Here is a 21,214-nt window from a genome sequence, read left to right on the forward strand (position 1 = left end):
ATTCAGGAGACAGATTGATGAACACAGCCTCAGTAGATCTGAATTTTCTAAGAGTAATTCAAGATCAGCAGAAAGAACTGAAGCTTTCTGTTACGATGGCAAAGATGGGAATTGCCTTAGGCTGTTAAGACCAGAACTGCTTTGAAGCATCGCAGCAGGCACAAGGCAGCTTCTCTTTTAAATTTATGGATAAAGGAGAAATCCCGCCCAGCCTGGAGTCGATATCAGCCCTGCTTCCTCCTCCAGACCAGAACAAAAGGGAACATATTGCAACTACGCTGAGAGAGGAGGGCTGCTGCCTACTTCTTTAAATGTAACGTTAATGCCTCGTAATCAGCTTTAATTTTTAAACAGACCCAGCCCTCCTGTCCATTTCCCCTAATTCAGGACACGTGGAAGGTAAATGGCCTACGCTTAAACCGGGACAGCATCGGCTGTGACAGCTGGAGAGCCTGTAAGTCTCAACTGCCCGATAACAGGAATGGATGTCAGAACTCACCAGGGGAGGGGAAACGGGGAGGGCAGGGGAGGTGCTGGAGATGCCGTAAGGTCATGGAGAAGCCGGGAGATAAGGCCAGACGGGGCACGGCTCATTTACTGGATGGAAACTCACTGAATCCACCAGGGCTCAGAGAAACGCTAGAAGAGATCAAACGGCAAAGGACTCGGCGGTGACTCCCCACCCCGAATGAAGTTGGCTTCGCGTTCTGGGTATCGCTAACACCATCACAAACACCCCGAGGAGCAAAGAGAAGGGTCTTCCAAGGGACAGCAAGAGATCGAGCCAGGAACCGAGCACCTCCTGGTGCCTCCCCAGGATGCTGCCTTCTCTCTTTGCGAGCAAAAAAGCATGTTTCAGAGCTAAAATGCAGTCTTTGGACTTTCCATGAGACTTGGGCATGGAACAGGGGCACAAAAGCACCCGGGAGGCTCACCTTGAGCTCCTCCAATACCGCTGCCTTTGCAAAGAGGAAGCATATCAGAAGGACTCATCATATAAAATCGTTTTCCCCCAAGGAAGAAAGATAACAGAGGCCTTGAGCTTCCCTACCCCAAAAGCCAAACTGCACCCACCTAGAAATAACCCTTCTGTGTCTCTGTCAAAGGACTTACCAACGTAAAAAAAAAACCACCCAGGAAAACCATCCTGGGTTATGCGAAGGTGCCTCCATGCAACACAACCGCACGTTGGTATAGGTAGAGCCTGTTGGACCGAAGGGAAAAATCTGGCCATCAACCCAGTAGGGAAAAGGACTTGTCAGAGCCACTATTTTTAGCCCCTGTTGGTGGGCAGACAAATCTTAATCGTCAGCGGCGGCCGCCTCGTCACCGGTCCCAAGATGTCAAAGCAAAGCCGCCCAGTGCCCGGGGCCGCCCAGCGTCAGAAGGACAGCCTGAGCCGACCAAGATTAGTGCCCGGGAGTAACGCAGGACAGCAGCAAAAGGCACGAGATCCATCACCATGGGTTTAGAGAGAGAAGACTGAGGCGGGGGGGGATCTCATCAATGCTTATAAACGCTTAAAGGGTGGGTGTCAGGAGGATGGGGCTGGTCTTTTTCCAGTGGTGCCCAGGGACAGGACAAGAGAAAATGGGCACAAACTTGAACATAAGAAGTTCCATCTCAACATGAGGAGGAACTTCTTTCCTTTGAGGGTGGCAGAGCCCTGGCAGAGGCTGCCCAGAGAGGTGGTGGAGTCTCCTTCTCTGGAGACATTCAAACCCCCCTGGACACGTTCCTGTGGGACCTGCTCTAGGTGGACCTGCTTTGACAGGGGGGGTTGGACTAGATGATCTCCAGAGGTCCCTTCCAACCCCGTATCATTCTGTGATTCTGTAAAGCATCAGGGCAAGGCAAGCCCTGCCAAAGCAAGCAGAAATCATCTGTGCTGGTAAGGTTCAGTGCAACAGGGACCGCTGCTCCATGTCTTGGAAATATTTTGACCCTCGTCCTGCTGGGAAAGACCTAGCAGCACCAGGCTGACCACTGGCATCAAACCTAGGGCTGGTGTCCCAGGGTTAACAGGCTACCCAGGGCAGTGGTGGAGTCACCATCCCTGGAGGTATTTAAAAGCCAGGCAGACGTGGTGCTGAGGAACATGGGTTAGTGGTGGCTGTGGCAGTGTTGGGTTGATGGTTGGACTCGATGATCTGAAAGGTCCCTTCCAACCTGGACAATTCTATGATTCTATGATCCCAACACTGCCTATTCCTCACCACCACCACTGGGGCTCCCTGGACAGCCAGATGCTGACATGGAAACTGTGCAGCTGTGGAGATGCTTGAGCTGCAGCCAAGCACCTCCTTCTCTACAGGGCACAGGCAGGGAACTGCATGTACTTGACACAGAATAAGCTCATTTCAACTGAGGCTTATGCCAACCTGTTTTCCTCAGAGTGTATCCATGGCCCCATTGCTGACAATAATTCATTTATGAACAGTAATTAGTCCTTTAGGAAACACCTCTCCCTGCTCCTGGACCTGCTCAGCACATCACCCAGGAACTCACACTCATCCACTTCATCTCCTTGCTGGCTGCCACCGGCCTCTTCTCCTCTGTCGCATGAAACACATCAGGAAAAAATTATTTTCCTCACTTCTCCTTCAGATTGGGATTAAATCGTACATGTTTCAGGGCAATACCTCATTAAAAAAAATAAAATCATAGAATGGTTTGGGTCGGAAAGGACCTTAAAGATCATCGAGTTCCAACCCCCCTGCCCTGGGCAGGGACACCTCCCACCAGACCAGGTTGCTCAAAGCCCCATCCAACCTGGTCTTGAATAATAAATAAATCTGTTCCCACCAGGAAGACCCTACAAAAAGCTCAGCTCTTTCCTTCTCGTCCGCTTGGACGCAAGCAAGCCCGTCTGCATTTTGCCAAGTTGGTAGCGACTCATTTGGGCCCACCTTCCCTAAAAAAGGGGATCCAACAGGAAAAAAAAAAAAAAAAATTCTTTTAAAGGTTGGCGTTGGCAGCAGATCAGCCTCCAAGCCTCCCCCCTCATCTTTTTGATTTATTTTTTTTTCCTCATGCAAAAAAGCCAGCGGTTACTAGCAGATCAGTGTGCTGCACCTCCCTGTCCCGAGGCATCCGAAAGCAAGAACAGGCAGTTCCCTTCGCTGGGTTTGCCCGATGTCTCTCTCCCACCGCTTTCACGCTCTTTAGGAGACGTGCACAGCCTGGAGAACAGGATCTCGACTCCTGCCTTTCCCCTCCTGGATGCATTTTCAGCTGTAAACAGCCTCCACGGAGCCCGAGGGGACTGGTAAAGCCCGCTCCAGGCCTGGAGGTCTCTCCGCTGCCGAGAGGAGGATTCCCCATCTCCCATCTGGGCAGCTGAGGGTGGAGACAGGTTTCCACCTGACACCGTATTGATTTCATGCGGGAAGCATCGGCAGCCTCACCCAGGGCTGAAGGTTTTTCAGCATTTAAATCGCCTCTGAGAGAGAAAGCCCCCGCTGGAGAGGGAGAGGAGGATGCTGGGCTGGGGCTTGGGAATGTGACCCACAGCCAGTTTGTACCAGGTGTCAACTCTGTAGTTTTGGGACTGTGTCTGCAGTACGGGATAAGAGAAGATGGAGAAAAGATGGCTCTGGAGAGACCTTAGAGCCCCTTCCAGTCCCTAAAGGGGCTCCAGGAGAGACGAGGAGGGACTCTTGATGAGGGAGGGGAGCCATAGGAGGAGGGGGAAGGGTTTGACACTGAAAGAGGGGAGACTGAGCTGAGATGTGGGGAAGAACTTCTTTGCTGTGAGGGTGGTGAGACACTGGCCCAGGTTGCCCAGAGAAGCTGTGGCTGCCCCATCCCTGGAGGGGTTCAAGGCCAGGTTGGAGGGGGCTTGGAGCGACCTGCTCTGGTGGGAGGTGTCCCCGCCCAGGGTAGGGGGGGTTGGAACTGATTGATCTTTAAGTCCCTTCCAACCCAAACCATTCTATGATTCTATGTGCTATGGTCTCTCCCCTGTGCAATAAGTTCCCCGTCACCCTAAATGCCGCTATAGGCTTGTTTATCCTACACCAACTTGCAGGATACGCTCCTGTACTGACGCCTCATTTCCTCGGTTTGCGAAAGCAGAGAGCTCGCTAATCCCCATTTGCCCACGTCAGATTCTTAATGCTCTCCCCGGGCTTCCATCACAACTCGATAATCCTGGCTCACCCCCAGCCGTTCGCACGGCTGCCTGTGGTTCTATGGAGAGCTGGGCTTGGATTTTTTGGATGACTGGGGGGGAAGGAGAAGGGCAAGATGCACCGTAGGCTCCTCTTAGTGCTCACCCGTACGCTGCCGTGCCACCACCAGGGACATCAGTGCTCCCAGGAGCATCTCCAGCAGCACAGGGAGGAGATACATCAGTAAAACGTGCTTTGGGGGCAGGAAAAAGAGCAGGGGTTGCCGCATGTGAGGACCAAAGCGGACAAGCAAGGATCCATTGGGGCTCTGGCTGTGCCTCTCTCAGGTCTGTTAAATCAATTCCCTGGCGACAGCTTGATTTCGCATCTTCCACCACCACTTCTCTTCCCAACACCAGCTCTTTCCACTATGTCTCCTTCCATGCCCTGGTTTTGAACCCCAGCTGAAGGTTCAAGCCTACCACCCCTCTCCCCTTCAAACCAGCCCTTCAAAATGCTGCAAAACCGCAAATAACCCCTGGCTTGTGACGACACCGAGGCCATTAAACCGCCTTTCCTCGGGCAGGGAGCCTGCTCCGTCCTTCACGGGCATCGCTGTGCACTGCTACAGCCCGGCGCAGGCACTGCTTAGGCAAAAGCTTCATCAATATTTAAAGATGAAGCCAGGAAGCCCGTAGCCCGAGCAGCTTTCAAGCCCCAGATGAGATCAATGTCGAACAAAAGGCTGCGGTATGAGGATGCTCCAGCGAGAGGGGCCCGGGCTGCAGGCTGGCACCGTCACCTCTCCTTCCCAAGGCTGATCGAGTTCCTCTCCTCCGGCCCCGGTGGGGTGGGACGGCTCCAAAACCAGCCCCATCACACGGAGCTTGCCCATATCGCACACCGAAAGCAGCCCCAGAGCGCAGAGTTTCCTCTTAGGGAAGCATTTTCAGGTTTCCAGCCAACTTCAGAAATCGGTGCTGCTACAAACCCCTTCCGCTGGCTTTGAATATTACTTTGTTTTAACGCCCGCCACTTAAGAACAAAACATCTGAGGCTCAAACCATGGGGGTCATGGGTTCCAGCATCCCGACTCGCAGCAGATGCTCCAGACTAGCAAGAAAACCATAATGCACTTAGCTAGTTTGACACTGCATGGGAGCAGGAGATCTTATTTCCCTTAGCTAGAAATGTAACCGATCACAAGATTATCCGCAGCCCTTTGGCAGTTCAGCCGTGCTGCCGGGCTCCCTGCAAGCCCCGAATTTAGCTTCCGAGACATCCACAGACATCCACGAGTCGCCTCTTTTTAGCCCTCTTGGTTCTTTTGTATCACTTTATTATTATTATTCAGATGCCAGAGAGCAGATGGGAAAAATAGCATATCAACATAGAAACAAAAAAAATTTAAAAAAAAAAAAAAAAAAGAATAATTACATCTAATGGCTAAAAATCAATAAGATGGGGATAAATTTATGTCCCTTCCAGGGAAACTGGCACGGGTAAGGGATTGGATTCCCTCCGAAAGGACCTGCAGAAGGGTAAGAGCATTCCTAGAGAGAAGCCTTTACTGGAAATACCAGCAAATGAAGACTTTGCAAGCAATAGCGAGCGGGGGCAATTTGCTGGTTAATACCATTATGGCTCTGGAAGTTGTTTTCCTGCAACCAATTGCACCAAATCGCTCCCTGTTTCATCTCCTTCCAACAGAACAACGCGCAGAGCGGTTTTGTCCCCACCGCAACCAAATCACCGAGCACCGGTGCCCGGGACGATGCTCACACTCACACCCCTGGGCTTCAGGGTAGGAAAGCGGCGGATAAATCCTCCGTGACCGTGCCGACGCTGAAAATCCATCTGCTCTCCATATCCCCCTCCCACCCCCCAGACAGAGACAGCAGGAATGGATACCGACATCTCCTCCATCCCTAAGGGAGATATATTAGCTGGTTGCGTAATAAAACTAACAGCACGGCGCTTTCCAAGGGCTACCGCGCCGACAAAGCCCTTCCCCTTTAATACCACCGGAGATTACAGCAAATCGAAGAAGAGTGGAAACAAGGCGAGGGGCTGCGGGTGAGGTTTTGCACAGAGGGAAATGCTGCAGTCTCTCTCTCTCTCTCTCCCCTTAATGCACTCTAAATCCCATCTGATTTCCAACTCTGCTGCTAAAAAAAAAAAAGAAAGAAAGAAAGAAAGAAAGAAAGGGGGGGAAAAAAAAAAAAAAGCCCAGCCTGCATTAAAATGATATTAATGCTGGGTGAGTGAGGTAGAGTGAGTCAGGAAGGGTGTGGAGGAGGAGAGCTGGTTAGGGGAAGCATCCAGAGGAATCCAGACCATGAAAGCATTTTGGAAGCAGACCAAAAGGAGCCAGGGGTGCAGATCTGCTAAAGGGCGCTAACTGCTTTTACGAATCTGATTAGTTGCTGGTTTCGAGCATCCAGGGTCAGACTCTTCCCTCGATAAATACACATCACTTATCCTCCCCTTCACGCCGGGCTGCCGGCAAAGTGTAACGCAACACAACCTTACTCTTCCCTCTCAATATCAGCCGCGCTCCCAGCTCCGAGGACAGGGTTTTCACTTCATTTCTGCTCCCTCTTCAGGCTGGCTGACTCCACAGCAGGAGACATCAAGTCGAACGCCCCGAGGAAAACTACTCTTCCCTCCACTGCCCCGTTTTCGCTGCCAACTAAACGTTGACATTTTAAAATAAGGATATTGATGGAAGCCCAACTCGAGGTCTCATCTAACCCGATTTCTGCTTTCCGCGCAAAAGCGACAAGGCAAGAAGTCACCTCTCTGCCACCTTTGGCAACTAGAGTCCAAATAGCCCCCATCCTCAAGGCGACGTTTCTTTGCAGCTTCACACTTTGCACCCTTTTTGAGCTTATTTTGACACACCTCCTTCCGTTTAATTGAAATAACCCGTGAGTTTCATCTCTGAACATGGAAAGCGCGGTAAAGGCAGCAGGCAGAAGTACAGCGCAACTGGAGGCAGTAGATGAGCACCAACTAGAGATATTCATACGTTCCAGTATCGTCTTTTGAATCAGTTCCTATGAACTTACCACGAGATGAGTTTGAATAACTGCAAAAGTCACCAGACGTGACAGAAGAGGCATCCAGAGAACAGGGGAGAAAAGCTACAGAAGATCCCTAGGACTGAGCGACTGACTACGGCGGCAAGATGGAAAATAAAGCAGGAGGCAAACACCCCGAGGCTGAGTACCGAGGGACGACTGGGAGGTGCCACCCAAGCAGAAAAGCGACGGTTGCTCAAGATCAGCCACCAAAGCACACACACACACACACACACACAAAAAAAAAAAAAAGCCTTGGGAAAGGAAGGAAAAGAGTGGGTAATAAAATGGTGGTCATAATCTCTATCACTTCGCTGTGAAGCGTTTTGGAGATGAGTTTATCATGGCGCTGACTGGTTGCGTTAGTTGGCCAAGTCTGGTCCTCCTTGTACAGATATGGAGAATTCCCACCCAAAACTAACGCTCAATAACAAGTTGGCAGAAGGAGGAAAAGAGCGGAGCCACCAGCGCCATGGCAGTAAACAACAGGTTAGTGCTATCATTTTGTTCTGGGCTTTTAAATCACAACCTAATTAGTGACAATCTGCAGCGAGGCAGAACTATTTTACAAGCGAAAACTTGACATTTCAAGTAAAAGAGAGGAAAAAATCCCCTAGCTAAGAGCAAAGGAAAAAAAAAAAACCACCAGAAAGTAAAAACTTTCCATCAGCCTTACCATTGGCATCTTGGACTCCGGTAAGCGCTCCTACTGCTGCTGCGGTTTCACCAGATAGGACAATTTGTCCTCCACCTTGAAGAGTGGCTTCAGCGAGCGTGGCTACTGCATGGGCAGCTGCTTCACTGCGGGCACAGAGAAGAAGAAATAAGAATTAGGAAGACCAAAGAAACAAATAACTCTGGTAGCATCCATTTTAACCAGGCATCATATGTCAAGAGAACAAATCCAGCAAGGAGGAATTCTTCTTACTGGGCCCAGATGGCGTTATCCAGAGCAGAAAAACGACAGTGGAGGAGAGATATATGGGAAGAAGCTGCTTCCACTGGGTTTTTTCCAGCTTGGAGATGTCTTAGTCAGAACATCCCCGCCTTCTTACCTTCGCCTTCTTTTTCTTGGGACTTTACTACAGCTTTCACAGAATGATATGGGGTTGGAAAGGACCATCCAGTCCAACTCCCTGCCAGAGCAGGGTCACCCAGAGCAGGTCCCACAGGAACATTTCCAGGTGTGTTTGGAATGTCCCCAGTGACGGAGACTCCACCACCTCTCTGGGCAGCCTCTTCCAGGGCTCTGCCACCCTCAAAGGAAAGAAGTTCCTCCTCATGTTGAGATGGAACTTCTTATGTACAAGTTTGTGCCCATTACCTCTTGTCCTGTCACTGGGCACCACTGAAAAAAAGACTGGCCCCATTCTCCTGACACCCACCCTTGAAGTATTGATAAGCATTGATCAGATCTCCCCTCAGTCTTCTCCAGGCTAAAAATACCCAAGTCCCTCAGCGTTTCCTCAGCAGAGAGATGTTCTAGTCCCCTCAGCATCTTTGCAGCCCTCTGCTGTACCCTCTCCAGCAGCTCCCTGTCCTTCTGGAACTGGGGAGCCCAGAACTGGTCTCAGTGCTCCAGCTGTGGCCTCCCCAGGGCAGAGCAGAGGGGGAGGATGACCTCCCTCCACCTGCTGGCCACACTCTTCCTGATGCCCCCCAGAATGCCATTGGCCTTCTTGGCCACAAAGGCACATTTCAGGCAATTTGAGTAGTTAATAGCATGTGGCTCCTTCCTGCCTCTGGTTTCTGGTACAAAACACATTCTTTTGGCACCGTCACATTCCAAGTCTCTGCAGATTTTAGAGCTTTCCCCTTCATTACTGATTCCACCAGGCCCAGAGGTTTACCATTACCAGCATCGCATCAGCAGCTCCACATTTAGCCAGGATGCAGTTCTCCTCCCCAGCCAAGTGGTTTAATAATTCTTTTTAATGAGTGATGGGTAGCTTAGCACACTATTCTTAAATTTCCTCATACAAATGAGGTCAGACCAAAGGTCCTTCTCAAGCAGGAACCCTGCGGTGAGAACAGCCAGTATCAGGTATTTCGGAAGGAGCGTGCGCGTTCCTTCCCTTCCTACACCCTCTCAGCTTCCGATAGTCGGCAGCGTATCGATTTCCTACATCAGAGACTGCAGCCCGGACCATCAGGTTGGATTTGTCTAATCCCCTTTGAAACCCATTTATACTTTTTGCTTCCACAACATCCTGTAGCAATGAGTTCCACGTTTAATTAGATGCTGCGTGAAGAAAAACTGCACTCTGGTACTCCGACAACTACTGCCTCGGTCTGGCTGGGCAGCCCTTAAGCCTGATATTGCGAGAACCAGAAAATCACTGCTCCCTTTTCCTTTTCCTCATGATTTCATAGACTTCCAGTCACCTCTCTCCCCAGCTGCAGAGCCATAGTCCACTTACCGTGCAAGGACTCTTCCTGGCTTCTGATCACACTTGTACTTCCCAGACTTTTTTTCTGGACATCTCTTTGAGTGGGGTGACAATTTCTCACACTGTCCAAGCTGTAGACGTACCATGAGTTAGCTCAGGGGCCTAATCCCAGCTTGTTGTCTGTGCTTTTCCCTGTAATTCCTAATATTCAGCTTATTCTTCCGAGAATATATGCTCAGCAGTGAGAAAACATGCCTGGAGGACAGTCCCCTGAACACTTTTCTGAATGGTAATGGGTAGCGTATCGTTAGTTCCTCAGTGAGAATATGCAGGAGATATTTCTTCCTATGTTTATCCCTTCGCATTTATAGACATCACATTTTATTTACTAATTACTTGCACAGAGTGCCATGAGCACCCTTCAGCAGCTGCCCAGATTTCTCCAGACCTTTTAGACATCTATTAACTACTTCTGGTGACCTACTGCTGGTCACAAAATTACTCCAAAGCCACCTCCTTCCTGCAGCTGAATCTCCTACATGAATTAAATTGAATCAATTTATGAATTACATAAATCTCCTCAATGAATTTAAAGAGTGGGTATTTTCTTCAGCATTTCCCGTGGAAAAGAGATGGAAAGAGCCATCTAGGAAGCTTCCCCTAGGACGCTTTTCCTTAGCTGCCCATCTCATTCTGTTGTAGATCAATTGACTCAAATATTTTACAAGTACCTCCCACTCATTCTTTCTCTTTCCGAATTTCCTGCCTGGATGCTATACACTTCCCAACCGTACTCACTCAGGGTGTATTCTTATTCCTAAACAGCTCCTCTGCCTCTCAGAGCAGCTCTTAAACACTGTTACTGGACAAGAGTATTTTCTTTTTCTGCTTTTCCATCCCCTTTGGCTAATCACAAGTGGTGTCCCCCAGGGCTCGGTACTGGGGCCGGTTCTCTTTAACATCTTCATCAATGATCCGGATGAGGGGATCGAGTGCACCCTCAGTAAGTTTGCAAATGACACCAAGTTAGGCAGGAGCGTCGATCTGCTGGAGGGTAGAAAGGCTTTGCAGAGGGATCTGGACAGGCTGGATGGATGGGCTGAGGCCAGTGGGATGAGGTTCACCAAGGCCAAGTGCTGGGTCCTGCCCTTGGGTCACACCAACCCCCTGCAGCGCTACAGGCTTGGGGCAGAGTGGCTGGAGCTGCCCGGCGGAAAAGGACCTGGGGGTGTTGGTCAACTGTTGGCTGAACATGAGCCAGCAGTGTGCCCAGGTGGCCAAGAAGGCCAACAGCATCCTGGCCTGTATCAGGAACAGCGTGGTGAGTAGGACTTGGGGGGTGATCGTCCCCCTGTACTCAGCGCTAGTGAGGCCCCACCTCAAGGGCTGTGTCCAGTTTTGGGCCCCTTACCACAAAAAAAAAGACAGTGAGGTGCTGGAGAGGGTCCAGAAAAGGGTAACAGAGCTGGTGAGGGGTCTGGAGAGTAAGTCTTATAAGAAGAGGCTGAGGGAGCTGGGGGTGTTCAGCCTGGAGAAAAGGAGGCTGAGGGGAGACCTTCTCGCTCTCTACAACTCCCTGAAAGGAGGGGGTAGCCAGGGGGAGTCGGTCTCTTCTCCCAAGGAACAGGCAATGGGACAAGAGGAAATGGCCTCAAGTTGCTCCAGGGGAGGTTCAGATTGGATATTAGGAACAATGTTTACACTGAAAGGGTTATTAAGCCTTGGAATGGGCTGCCCAGGGAAGAGGTTGAGGCACCATCCCTGGAGGGATTTAAAAGCCGGGTTGACATAGTGCTTAGAGACATGGTTTAGTGATGGTTTTTTATCAGGTTGATGGTTGCACTAGATGATCTTAAAGGTCTGCTCCAACCCAGACAATTCTATGATTCTATGATTCTAATCTCTCTTCTGAGCCTGCAGCTCCATGAAGGCAGTTATACTGCAGGAAAGCCAACTCCAGTGCAGCAAACCAGGGGTAAGCGTGGATTTACTGGTGTAACCCTGTTTCCCAGACTTCACACAGCACTTATTTGAATCCACTTTCAAGGGCAATGGAGCATTTTAATAATTTCTTACGGTTGCATCCCTGAAAATAATAATGATCTGCAGCATAAAAGCTTTTTCCAGTTACAGGGTGCTCCACAAACATTAATTCGTTCGAATCGATGAATTAATTACCCACCTCCACTCTGTTCTCTTTTACTAGAAGGCTTAATACTTCCCATCTTCAAACCTGACAGAGGTTGCGTCATCCGTCATGTCATGCTGTTGGCAGATGTTCTGCTCTACGTGGGACTATGAAAGTAGCCATTGGAATAAGATTCAGAGAAGGCAGCTTTCAGCTAAATTAGGCGTAAAGTTTCCAGAGCTGGGATGAGCCACCAGCTTTCAAGGACCAGAACCTTGCTGAAATCTTTCTACAGGCAGGTGAAAGACCGCAGTCCTACAGCTGAAAGCTCCAAGGAGCATTTTGTGGCAAAGGAAAACTGGAAGGGTGTTGGAGGACACTCACCTGGAAAGGTCTCCAGCTCTACCATGGTCAGTAGACCACAAGGTTCTACTGTCACCCAAGAGGGTGACACAAAGCTGGGAAGTAAAACATGAGGCCCTTCATTCCTACTGTAATACCACTACAGTCTTCACATCACAGAAACCCAGAATGATATGGGGTCGGAAGGGAACTCTGGAGATCATCCAGTCCAACCCCCTGCCAGAGCAGGGTCACCCAGAGCAGGTCCCACAGGAACGTGTCCAGGCAGGGTTTGAATGTCTCCAGCGAAGAAGACTCCGCCACCTCTCTGGGCAGCCTCTTCCAGGGCTCTAACACCCTCACAGCAAAGAAGTTCCTCCTCACGTTGAGATGGAACTTCCCATGTTCCAGTTTGTGCCCATTACCTCTTGTCACTGGGCACCACTGGAAAAAGACTGGTCCTATCCTCCTGACACCCACTCTTTAAGTATTTGTAGGTGTTGATCAGATCCCCCCTCAGTCTGCTCTTCTCCAGACTAAAAAGACCCAAGTCCCTCAGCCTTTCCTCATCAGAGAGATGTTCTAGTCCCCTCACCATCTTTGTAGTCCTCTGCTGTACCCTCTCCAGCAGTTCCCTGTCCTTCCTGAACTGGGGAGCCCAGAACTGGACACAGTACTCCTGATCGCCCCTGAACTACAAGCTGTTTGAACAGACTTTCCTGGGTAAAAACAGAGCTGATCCTGCCCCAAGGCGCAGAAGAGACTAAATAACTTGTTGAAGGCTCTTCCATCCATATTTTCTAGAAAACTCTCTTTAATTCTAGCGATGTTTATTTTTATTAAAGATTCTGAATTTCCTATGCTAATGCAGGAAAAGGAACTGCTCACTATGATTTTGAGACCTAAAACTAGTAGCGATGGGATGAAATTAAAATTAAAACCCCACTGATGTTCTAGCCCAGAAAAACTTCTACAAAAAAAAAAAAAAAAACAGAGAAAAATGTACTGCCTGGAAGTGTGCAGGATACAAATCCTGCAAGTCGGATTCTAGGAGACAGGGCTTTTTCCTGTAACTCCACGCCTAGTTACTTTAGCTGTTCTTCTTACAGCATCCTAAAAAGATGACTTGTTTTAAAAAGACAATTTTATATTAAAAATATTAGCAAAAATGCCTAGTTAACCAACCTTGTATGGCAGCAGGAAAGAACATAGCTGATGGACCGGAATCATAGAATGGTTTGGGTGGAAGGGACCTTAAAGCCCCCCCCAGTGCCACCCCCTGCCCTGGGCAGGGACACCTCCCACCAGACCAGGTTGCTCCAAGCCCCCTCCAACCTGGCCTTGAACCCTTCCAGGGATGGGGCAGCCACAGCTTCTCTGGGCAACCTGGGCCAGGCTCTCACCACCCTCACAGCAAAGAAGTTCTTCCCCACATCTCATCTAAGTCTCCCCCTCTTTTAGTTTAAAACCGTTCTTCCTCATCCCATCACTCCCCTCCCTGATCCAGAGTCCCTCCCCAGCTTTCCTGGAGCCTCTTTAGGCACTGGAAGGGGCTCTAAGGTCTCCCCGGAGCCTTCTCTTCTCCAGGCTGAACCCCCCCAACTCTCTCAGCCTGTCCTCACAGCAGAGGGGCTCCAGCCCTCCCAGCATCTCCATGGCCTCCTCTGGACCACAAAGAGAAGAAACAGTTCTAGATGTGTTCATGAATCCATTGCAACAGGAATTTGGCAGCAAGATGCTGAATGCCCCCAAGCTCAAGGCAACTGCTGGAGTAATTTGTGTATGTTACAAGGTCTTGGAGCTTTACTCTGACTTTCAGGCAGTGAGGACCTGTGCCTTGTCCTAACCCATGGCTGCCCCCTCAACGGCCTCTAGACCAGAATCCTGATTTGGATGAGGAAAATATTTTGTCTACACCTCAGCAATGTGAAACCTCCCATGCCCTGGGGGTGATGTCTTGTTTCCTACGGTCCCTCCTGCTCTCTCAGGGTGCAGCTGCAGTGTCCCACAGCCATTTTCAGTTTTTAAGAGCAGCAGACAAAGCTTAAGCAACTCACCAGAGCTGAGCAAGACCTGCTGCATGGACCTGTGGAGAACTACACTGTAGATCTTGGTAACCTAATTACAACCAAAAATCTAACAGAGCTCGTTCCAAGATGAAGAGGCAGCATTAATACTGCAGGTTGTTCACCTTCTACTTCAGAAACACATTTGGGAGAAGCCCTCAAAACGCTGGCTTCTGGAAGAGATTCTGACTTCTAAAGAGAGATTGTATGGCCACAGAAGAGGGAAATTCAGCCTTAGTCTTTTAGTAAGAAACCATTAATAGTATCAAGGGAGACCCAGACCAGCAGACTTAAAAGGTGCTATTAGCACATCATGACCCTCGCTTGCTTAGCAAGCTCAATTCTGTACAAATAAGATCGTTTAGAGGGTACAGTTACTACCCTTCTTTTCCTCTTTCAAGAATTTTTCATGTCAGTGTTCTTCTGTAGTCACAATGGAAATCAGGAACTGTCCTGCATACACCCGGACATGGTCTGACACAGGAATTTGCTGAGGAAAAGCCTCTGCTGGGACTGTACAGTGTTTTTTGCACCATCGGAGTGAAAACCTCATCTGTGCACGCTTCAAGCCTTCATCTCTCCCCCATACCTGTTGAGTGCCATGGTAACAGTTGCTCCTTGTTGCATCTCCTGAGATGCTGCCACCGCTGCTTCTGCTAACGATGCCACCGCCTGCGTGGCCTCAGATGCCTGCGTCGTCTGGATAGTCATCTCACCCCCCTGTAGCGTTGCCCAGTTCTGCTCCACCTACAGGGAAAAACAAAAAGAAAGGCTCAAGGATAGGATGTTATCCCGTGAATGCACATTTACTTCCTGAAATGAAAAAGCAAGATAGTTCCAAGAGGTCTTTGTGGAATCCTACATGTGCTCTGGCTCTGAGAAACAGGGAAAAAGAAGGAAGAAGCCTGGGATCCACCTGAGAACACTGTTGGACCTACAACCCTCTATCAGCCACGAGTGAGTTTCTCTACAGTCAGCCCACAATTATAGTTGCTGTTCTCCATATGTTCAATCTTCAAACAAGAACTTTAGCTTTCCCACGTACATGAAAAGTGCAGCCCAAACACCTGCGAAGCTCCTCAACCTCCCACAAATCCCTCTCGTCCAGCCACATCTGCAACAAAACGGGCCAACGTTGATGGTTGCCGTATTCGGATCACTGCTGGCCACCCCGGGCAGTTGCTGGAACCCCAATGTGGATCACATCCCCCAGGGAAACGGCCTGCACCTGCCTCGCTGTTCCTATTTGTCTGCACCCATCCGCTGTCCTTTTGGGGAACAGCCCACATTCCCCAAACCATTCAGGATCTATTTGTCCAGCGCTTGTGAACTCGGATGGGTTTCAGCCAACTGGGACTTCTTTGTGCTGCAGCAAAACACTTAACAAAAGAAGATGGCAGATGGAAAGTTCTGTGTTCATATATTCCAGGTACTTTTAATTTCCTTACTTCAGACCTTTACGTAGGTAGGTTTCATATTAAAGTTCACTCAGTTTCATAGAATCACAGAATTGTCCAGCTTGGAAGGGGCCTTTCAGATCATTGTGTCCAACCATCAACCCAACACTGCCAAAACCCACCACCGACCCATGTCCCTCAGCACCACGTCTGCCCGGCTTTGAAATCCCTCCAGGGATGGTGACTCCACCACTGCCCTGGGCAGCTTCTGCCAAGGCTTCACAACCCTTTCGGTGTAAAAATTTTTCCTAATATCCATCCTAAACCTCCCCTGGCGCAAAATGAGGCCATTTCCTCTTGTCCTAAGTTGTCCTTCAGTTGCTCATTTTCCACCTCGCCCACATTTCTCCATTTGGGACTTCATAGCTCATGAGATAAGGAGTGCTTTTGGGCAAGAAAAGGCTTAGTCCCATTAAAGGATGGAGAGGGAGAAAGAAGCTGTCACTGTGACATTCAGTGCCCTGCAAAGATGCCTGAGCTTCTTCAGGACAGGGATGGAGTAAGGCCTGGAAAAGAAGGGGGGACTGGTCCAGGCATCCCCAGCAGCGTGGCCAGCAGAGTGAGGGGGGGATTCTGCTCCTCTGCTCCGCTCTGGGGAGACCTCCCTCCCCCCCCCTCAGTGCTGCCTCCAGCTCTGGGGCCTCAGCACAGAGAGACATGGAGAGACATGGAGCTGTTGGAGCGGGGCCAGAGGAGGCCACGGAGATGCTGGGAGGGCCGGAGCCCCTCTGCTGGGAGGACAGGCTGAGAGAGTTGGGGGGGTTCAGCCTGGAGAAGAGAAGGCTCCGGGGAGACCTTGGAGTCCCTTCCAGTCCCTAAAGGGGCTCCAGGAAAGCTGGGGAGGGACTCTTGATCAGGGAGGGGAGTGATGGGATGAGGAAGAACGGTTTTAAACTAAAAGAGGGGAGACTTAGATGAGATGTGGGGAAGAACTTCTTTGCTGTGAGGGTGGTGAGAGCCTGGCCCAGGTTGCCCAGAGAAGCTGTGGCTGCCCCATCCCTGGAGGGGTTCAAGGCCAGGTTGAAGGGGGCTTGGAGCAACCTGGTGTGGTGGGAGGTGTCCCTGCCCAGGGCAGGGGGTGGCACTGGATGATTTTTAAGGTCCCTTCCAACCCAAACCATTCTATGATTCTACGAAGCAAGTTTACTTTTCTATCCTTATTTTGTCCAAGATATTCCTTAGATGTTCTGACCACATTCGGAATTAGACGCCTGTGTTCCCTTCCTTTCTATTTGTGCCTTTAAAAAATTTCTGTCATATCTCGAGAGATACGGATGGTTCTTGAAAACCCTCAAAGCAGCTCCAAAGTAATCCAAGGTCACGGCCAGGGGCTGTTTTCCCCTGGGTCTGAGATGGGAACGGGGTTTGGTGCGGAGCAAAGCTGTTCTGTGCTGCCACCTGTCGCTGTGACAGCCCCATCCCAGCAGAGGGGACCAGACATCGCCCCTCCTGCGCCCAGAAATTCCGGCACACAAAGGGGCAGAAAGTGCCTTGCAGCCGGTTTAAACGTGGGTTTGGGAGTGAAGAGGGTAAAAAAAACAACCCAAAAATTAAGAAAAAAAAATAATCTTCATAATCTTTAAGGAATGTTCCTTAAACACATACACAAAAAATGTTTTTAATTAAAAAAAAAAAGGTGAAAAAATAAATGCATGTACGTTTGGGTGTTCAGATTTTGGGATTGAAATGGTCTGATCAAACCCTTGCCAGAAACAACTCTGCCAAGTTGTAAAGCAGCAGAAGAAACTTTGACAGTAAAAGGAACAGTAACTCCGCAGTGTCTCCTGTTGTCCCTGCACCACTGTGTATTTATACAGCTCCCCCCGGGATTTACTTCCAAACCTCCCTAAAAGCTGCAGCAAAGGAACAGTCCCGTTTCGTCCACAGAGCGGTGGCCAAAGCAGCACAGGATTTTGCCCACGCCCTGGGATATTCTTTGTGAACCACGGGCTCAAAATATCCCGGGCGTTACTCCAAGCCCTGAACTGACAAACCAGCACCCAGGATCTACAGCACGTACAAAACAGTTGCTCAATACGAGTACATTAACGTGTATTTTCATTGGTCATTAAGTCTTTATCTGCTAGAGCAGACCTCACAAAATAAATAATCTATAGGAGATACCAAAAAATATCCACCATAATTGCATTTGTCCAGTCCTGAATCAAAAGGACAACAGTTCAGCACCTTCTAAAGTTCTTTTTAAACTGAAAGAGGGGAAATTGAGGTGAGATCTCAGGGAGAACTACTTTGCTGTGAGGGTGGTGAGAGCCTGGCCCAGGTTGCCCAGAGAAGCTGTGGCTGCTCCATCCCTGGAGGGGTTCAAGGCCAGGTTGGAGGGGGCTTGGAGCAACCTGATCTGGTGGGAGGTGTCCCTGCCCAGGGCAGAGGCATCGAACGAGATATCTTTAAGGTCCCTTCCAACCCAAACCATTCCATGATTCTATGACAGGGCAATTCTGGTTTGTGCACCAGGAACGTGACCCGGGTTCTTACCTCTCCATCAGTCACTGCAGAATAATTGACTTGTGCGACAGTAACTGTGGTAGGCAACTCTGAGGCATCGGCCAGCGTGGCAACCGTAGCACCAGTGCCAACCTACAAAAGGCAACAAAATGTAGTTGAACACACTTGTTATTGCTGGAAAAAGTCCACGGGATTCAGACAAAGGGACATTCAAACGCTCTCAGATTAAAAAGCCTCGCACCCACAGGGAATAGCAGTAATTGTAGAGCTCACAGAAAATACGGAGTAATGTTGAAGGGCTGGAGCAGGGAATCACACGCTACAGACACCTTAATCTATGGGACCTTCTATATTGGATATGGTCCAGAAGGAAGTTTTGCACAGCCTTCGTTCTGTCCCCTATGTTCACGTAGGAAACAGAGTCCTCTCTGTCCTCCCAGCTTCACAAAGAGGACCTGAGGGACACCAGTGCCATTCCCAGGTGTGAGCGTGGTGCGCAGGTGGAGCCAACACGCTTCTCCCATGGGGTGAAAGTCTCTTAAAAAGCCACCGAGTAGTCCTGGATCAGAACATCCTGCACATCAGTCCTCATTTATAATGCTCCTTCCTTACCATTCACCAGGTTTCTCGTCTCCAGGCACTTGCTGTGAGGGTGGTGAGACCCTGGCCCAGGTTGCCCAGAGAAGCTGTGGCTGCCCCATCCCTGGAGGTGTCCAAGGCCAGGTTGGACAGGGCTCGAAGAAACCTGGTCTGGTGGGAGGTGTCCCTGCCCAGGGCAGGGGGTGGGACTGGATGGTCTTTAAGGGTCCCTTCAACCCAAACCACTCTGTGATTCTATGATCCCAGTGCCACCACAGGCGTTGTGTGGCCACAGGATGAACTGTATTTGTTTGTAAATGGGTTTTGTTAAATCCAGGTCAGATTCCTGAATGGCTTGACCAAATAGCTGCAGAAATGCTTGTGCTGCCATAACAGGAGAAAACAAGGGATGGAAGTGGGGAAAAGAGAGGATGAGACTGCTTCTTTGGGTGGGAGAACTGGGTTAACAAGCCTTCAGGCTAAGACATACAGATAAAGACAAAATTCTTGAAGGACAAGTTAAGCCACCAAAAGGAGTTTGCTCTAAACTACCTCCCTGATGCAGGCAACTGCATCCCGAGTCAGCCGTGCTGGAAACGGGCCAGGCTGGATGGGGCTTTAAGCAACCTGCTCTAGTGAGAGGTGTCCCTGCCCATGGCAGGGGGGTTGGAACTAGATGATCTTTAAGGTCCTTTCCAACTCTAGCCATTCTATGATTCTATGATTCTATGAAACGCAAATCCCAGGGGGGGTTTCCACTCACCTGGATGAGGGACACGGTGCCGTCAGGGTTGCTGAAGGTTTGTACCACTGTCTGTGAGGGCACGAGGTGCGCTATACTGTGTGTGGTCGTTGTCTGCTGCTGTGTCTGTTGATCTTCAAACGCGTAGAGCAGGTCTTCGCGCCCGTGCTGCTTGTAGCAGTTCTTCACGATAGTCCGCAACGCTTGGGTCCAAGACACCTATCAGCAGAATGAAAAAAAAACAGCGAAGAGTCAACATAAAAGCTTTCTGAATTGCTGCAGTGCAGATACTGATGCGATTTACGTGCTTATCTTTACTGGGGTTTATTGGGCGGTTTTCACCAAATTCTCAAATGAACCAAAGTCCCCAAGACCTAATCTCTCTCTCCTTATCTCCCCCCTTTCCCCAAAACAAGGAAAACCACTCTGGAGAGCTACTGCGTTGCTGTGTACTGATACCATGAGCACATCTGGCCAAGGGAAAGGGAAGCTCTTCAATGAGATCCGTTTCATCAGCTTTCAAGGAATTCTAAGGGATTTGGGGACAACAAGTAGAAAACCATCCCTACCCAGGAAAGCACCATTTCCAGCCTCCAATGGTGCCACAGCACCATTTCCAACCTCCCTGGGCATCTAACCAGACCCACATCAGCCTCCATGAGCCCTGCTGCCTGCATGCGCCGGTAGCTTTCTCTGATTATCTTTGTGACAGGTTGGTAGAAACATCACCTGCATTCAGGATCCATGGCCAGAACTGATACCCAAGACCTTTTCACTGAGTTCTCTCATTTTTTCCTGGCCTCACTCCATATCCCCAGACAACACTTGGGGAAGAGTGGCTGGAAAGCTGCCCAGCAGAAAAGGACCTGGGGGTGTTGGTGGACAGCCGGCTTAACATGAGCCAGCAGTGTGCCCAGGTGGCCAAGAAGGCCAACGGCATCCTGGCCTGTATCAGGAACAGCGTGGCCAGCAGGACTAGGGCAGTGATGGTGCCTCTGTACTGGGCACTGGTGAGGCCTCACCTCGAGTGCTGTGTTCAGTTCTGGGCCCCTCACTACAGGAAGGACATGGAGCCGCTGGAGCATGTCCAGAGGAGAGCCACCAAGCTGGTGAGGGGTCTGGAGAACAAGTCCTATGAGGAGAGGCTGAGGGAACTGGGCATGTTTAGTTTGGAGAAGAGGAGCCTGAGGGGGGACCTCATTGCCCTCTACAACTCCCTGAAAGGAGGGTGTAGAGAGGTGGGTGTTGGCCTCTTCTCCCAAGGGAATAATGGCAGGACCAGAGGAAATGGTCTGAAGTTGGGGCAGGGGAGGTTTAGATTAGATATTAGGAAGAATGACTTTACTGAGAGGGTGGTCAGGCACTGGAACAGCCTGCCCAGGGAGGTGGTGGAGTCGCCATGCCTGGAGGTATTTAAGAAACGTGTAGACGTGGCACTTCAAGGCATGCTCTAGTGCCCGAGATTGATGGTTTGTGTCTGTTTGTGGGGGGTTTTTTTGTGGGTTTGTTTTTTTTTTTGTGGTTGGACTCAATGATCTCAAAGGTCCCTTCCAACCATGAAGATTCTGTGATCCTCAACTGCTTCTCTTTGACTGCTCAGGGTGGGACAGCATCCCTTCAAAGGCTTCAAGATGCCATGCTACAGACTCTATGGTAAATGACCTGCACACTTGGAGAGTAGACTTGTCTTAGGCTGGGAAGGCTGCTTCATAAGGCCACAGAGGCTATCGGGTTCTGCAGGTAGCCAAAAGGACACCCGTGGCTCAAATACCTGCTCGTCACACAACCCCAGCAGGGGCAGAACAGATTGGAGGTTACACCTCTCATCACTCTCCCAGGCTGAATATCT

The 21,214-nt window shown here is 50.0% G+C and overlaps 1 protein-coding gene across 2 annotated transcripts in view; it reads right to left on the reverse strand.

Annotated features, from left to right (window-relative positions):
* NRF1 (nuclear respiratory factor 1) overlaps positions 1-21,214 on the reverse strand; it is a 62,750-nt gene that overhangs the window by 25,098 nt on the left and 16,438 nt on the right. For both annotated transcript variants that reach the window (XM_074168449.1, XM_074168448.1), the window contains exons 6-9: positions 19,387-19,584; positions 18,075-18,176; positions 14,711-14,868; positions 7,872-7,996 (exon numbers count right to left, since the gene is read on the reverse strand). In XM_074168449.1, coding sequence (XP_074024550.1) covers positions 7,872-7,996; positions 14,711-14,868; positions 18,075-18,176; positions 19,387-19,584 — 583 coding nt within the window. The remainder of the gene's footprint in view (positions 1-7,871; positions 7,997-14,710; positions 14,869-18,074; positions 18,177-19,386; positions 19,585-21,214) is intronic.

Source organism: Numenius arquata, chromosome 2 (genome assembly GCF_964106895.1).
Source record: "Numenius arquata chromosome 2, bNumArq3.hap1.1, whole genome shotgun sequence".
In the NCBI taxonomy this organism is placed as follows: domain Eukaryota; kingdom Metazoa; phylum Chordata; class Aves; order Charadriiformes; family Scolopacidae; genus Numenius; species Numenius arquata.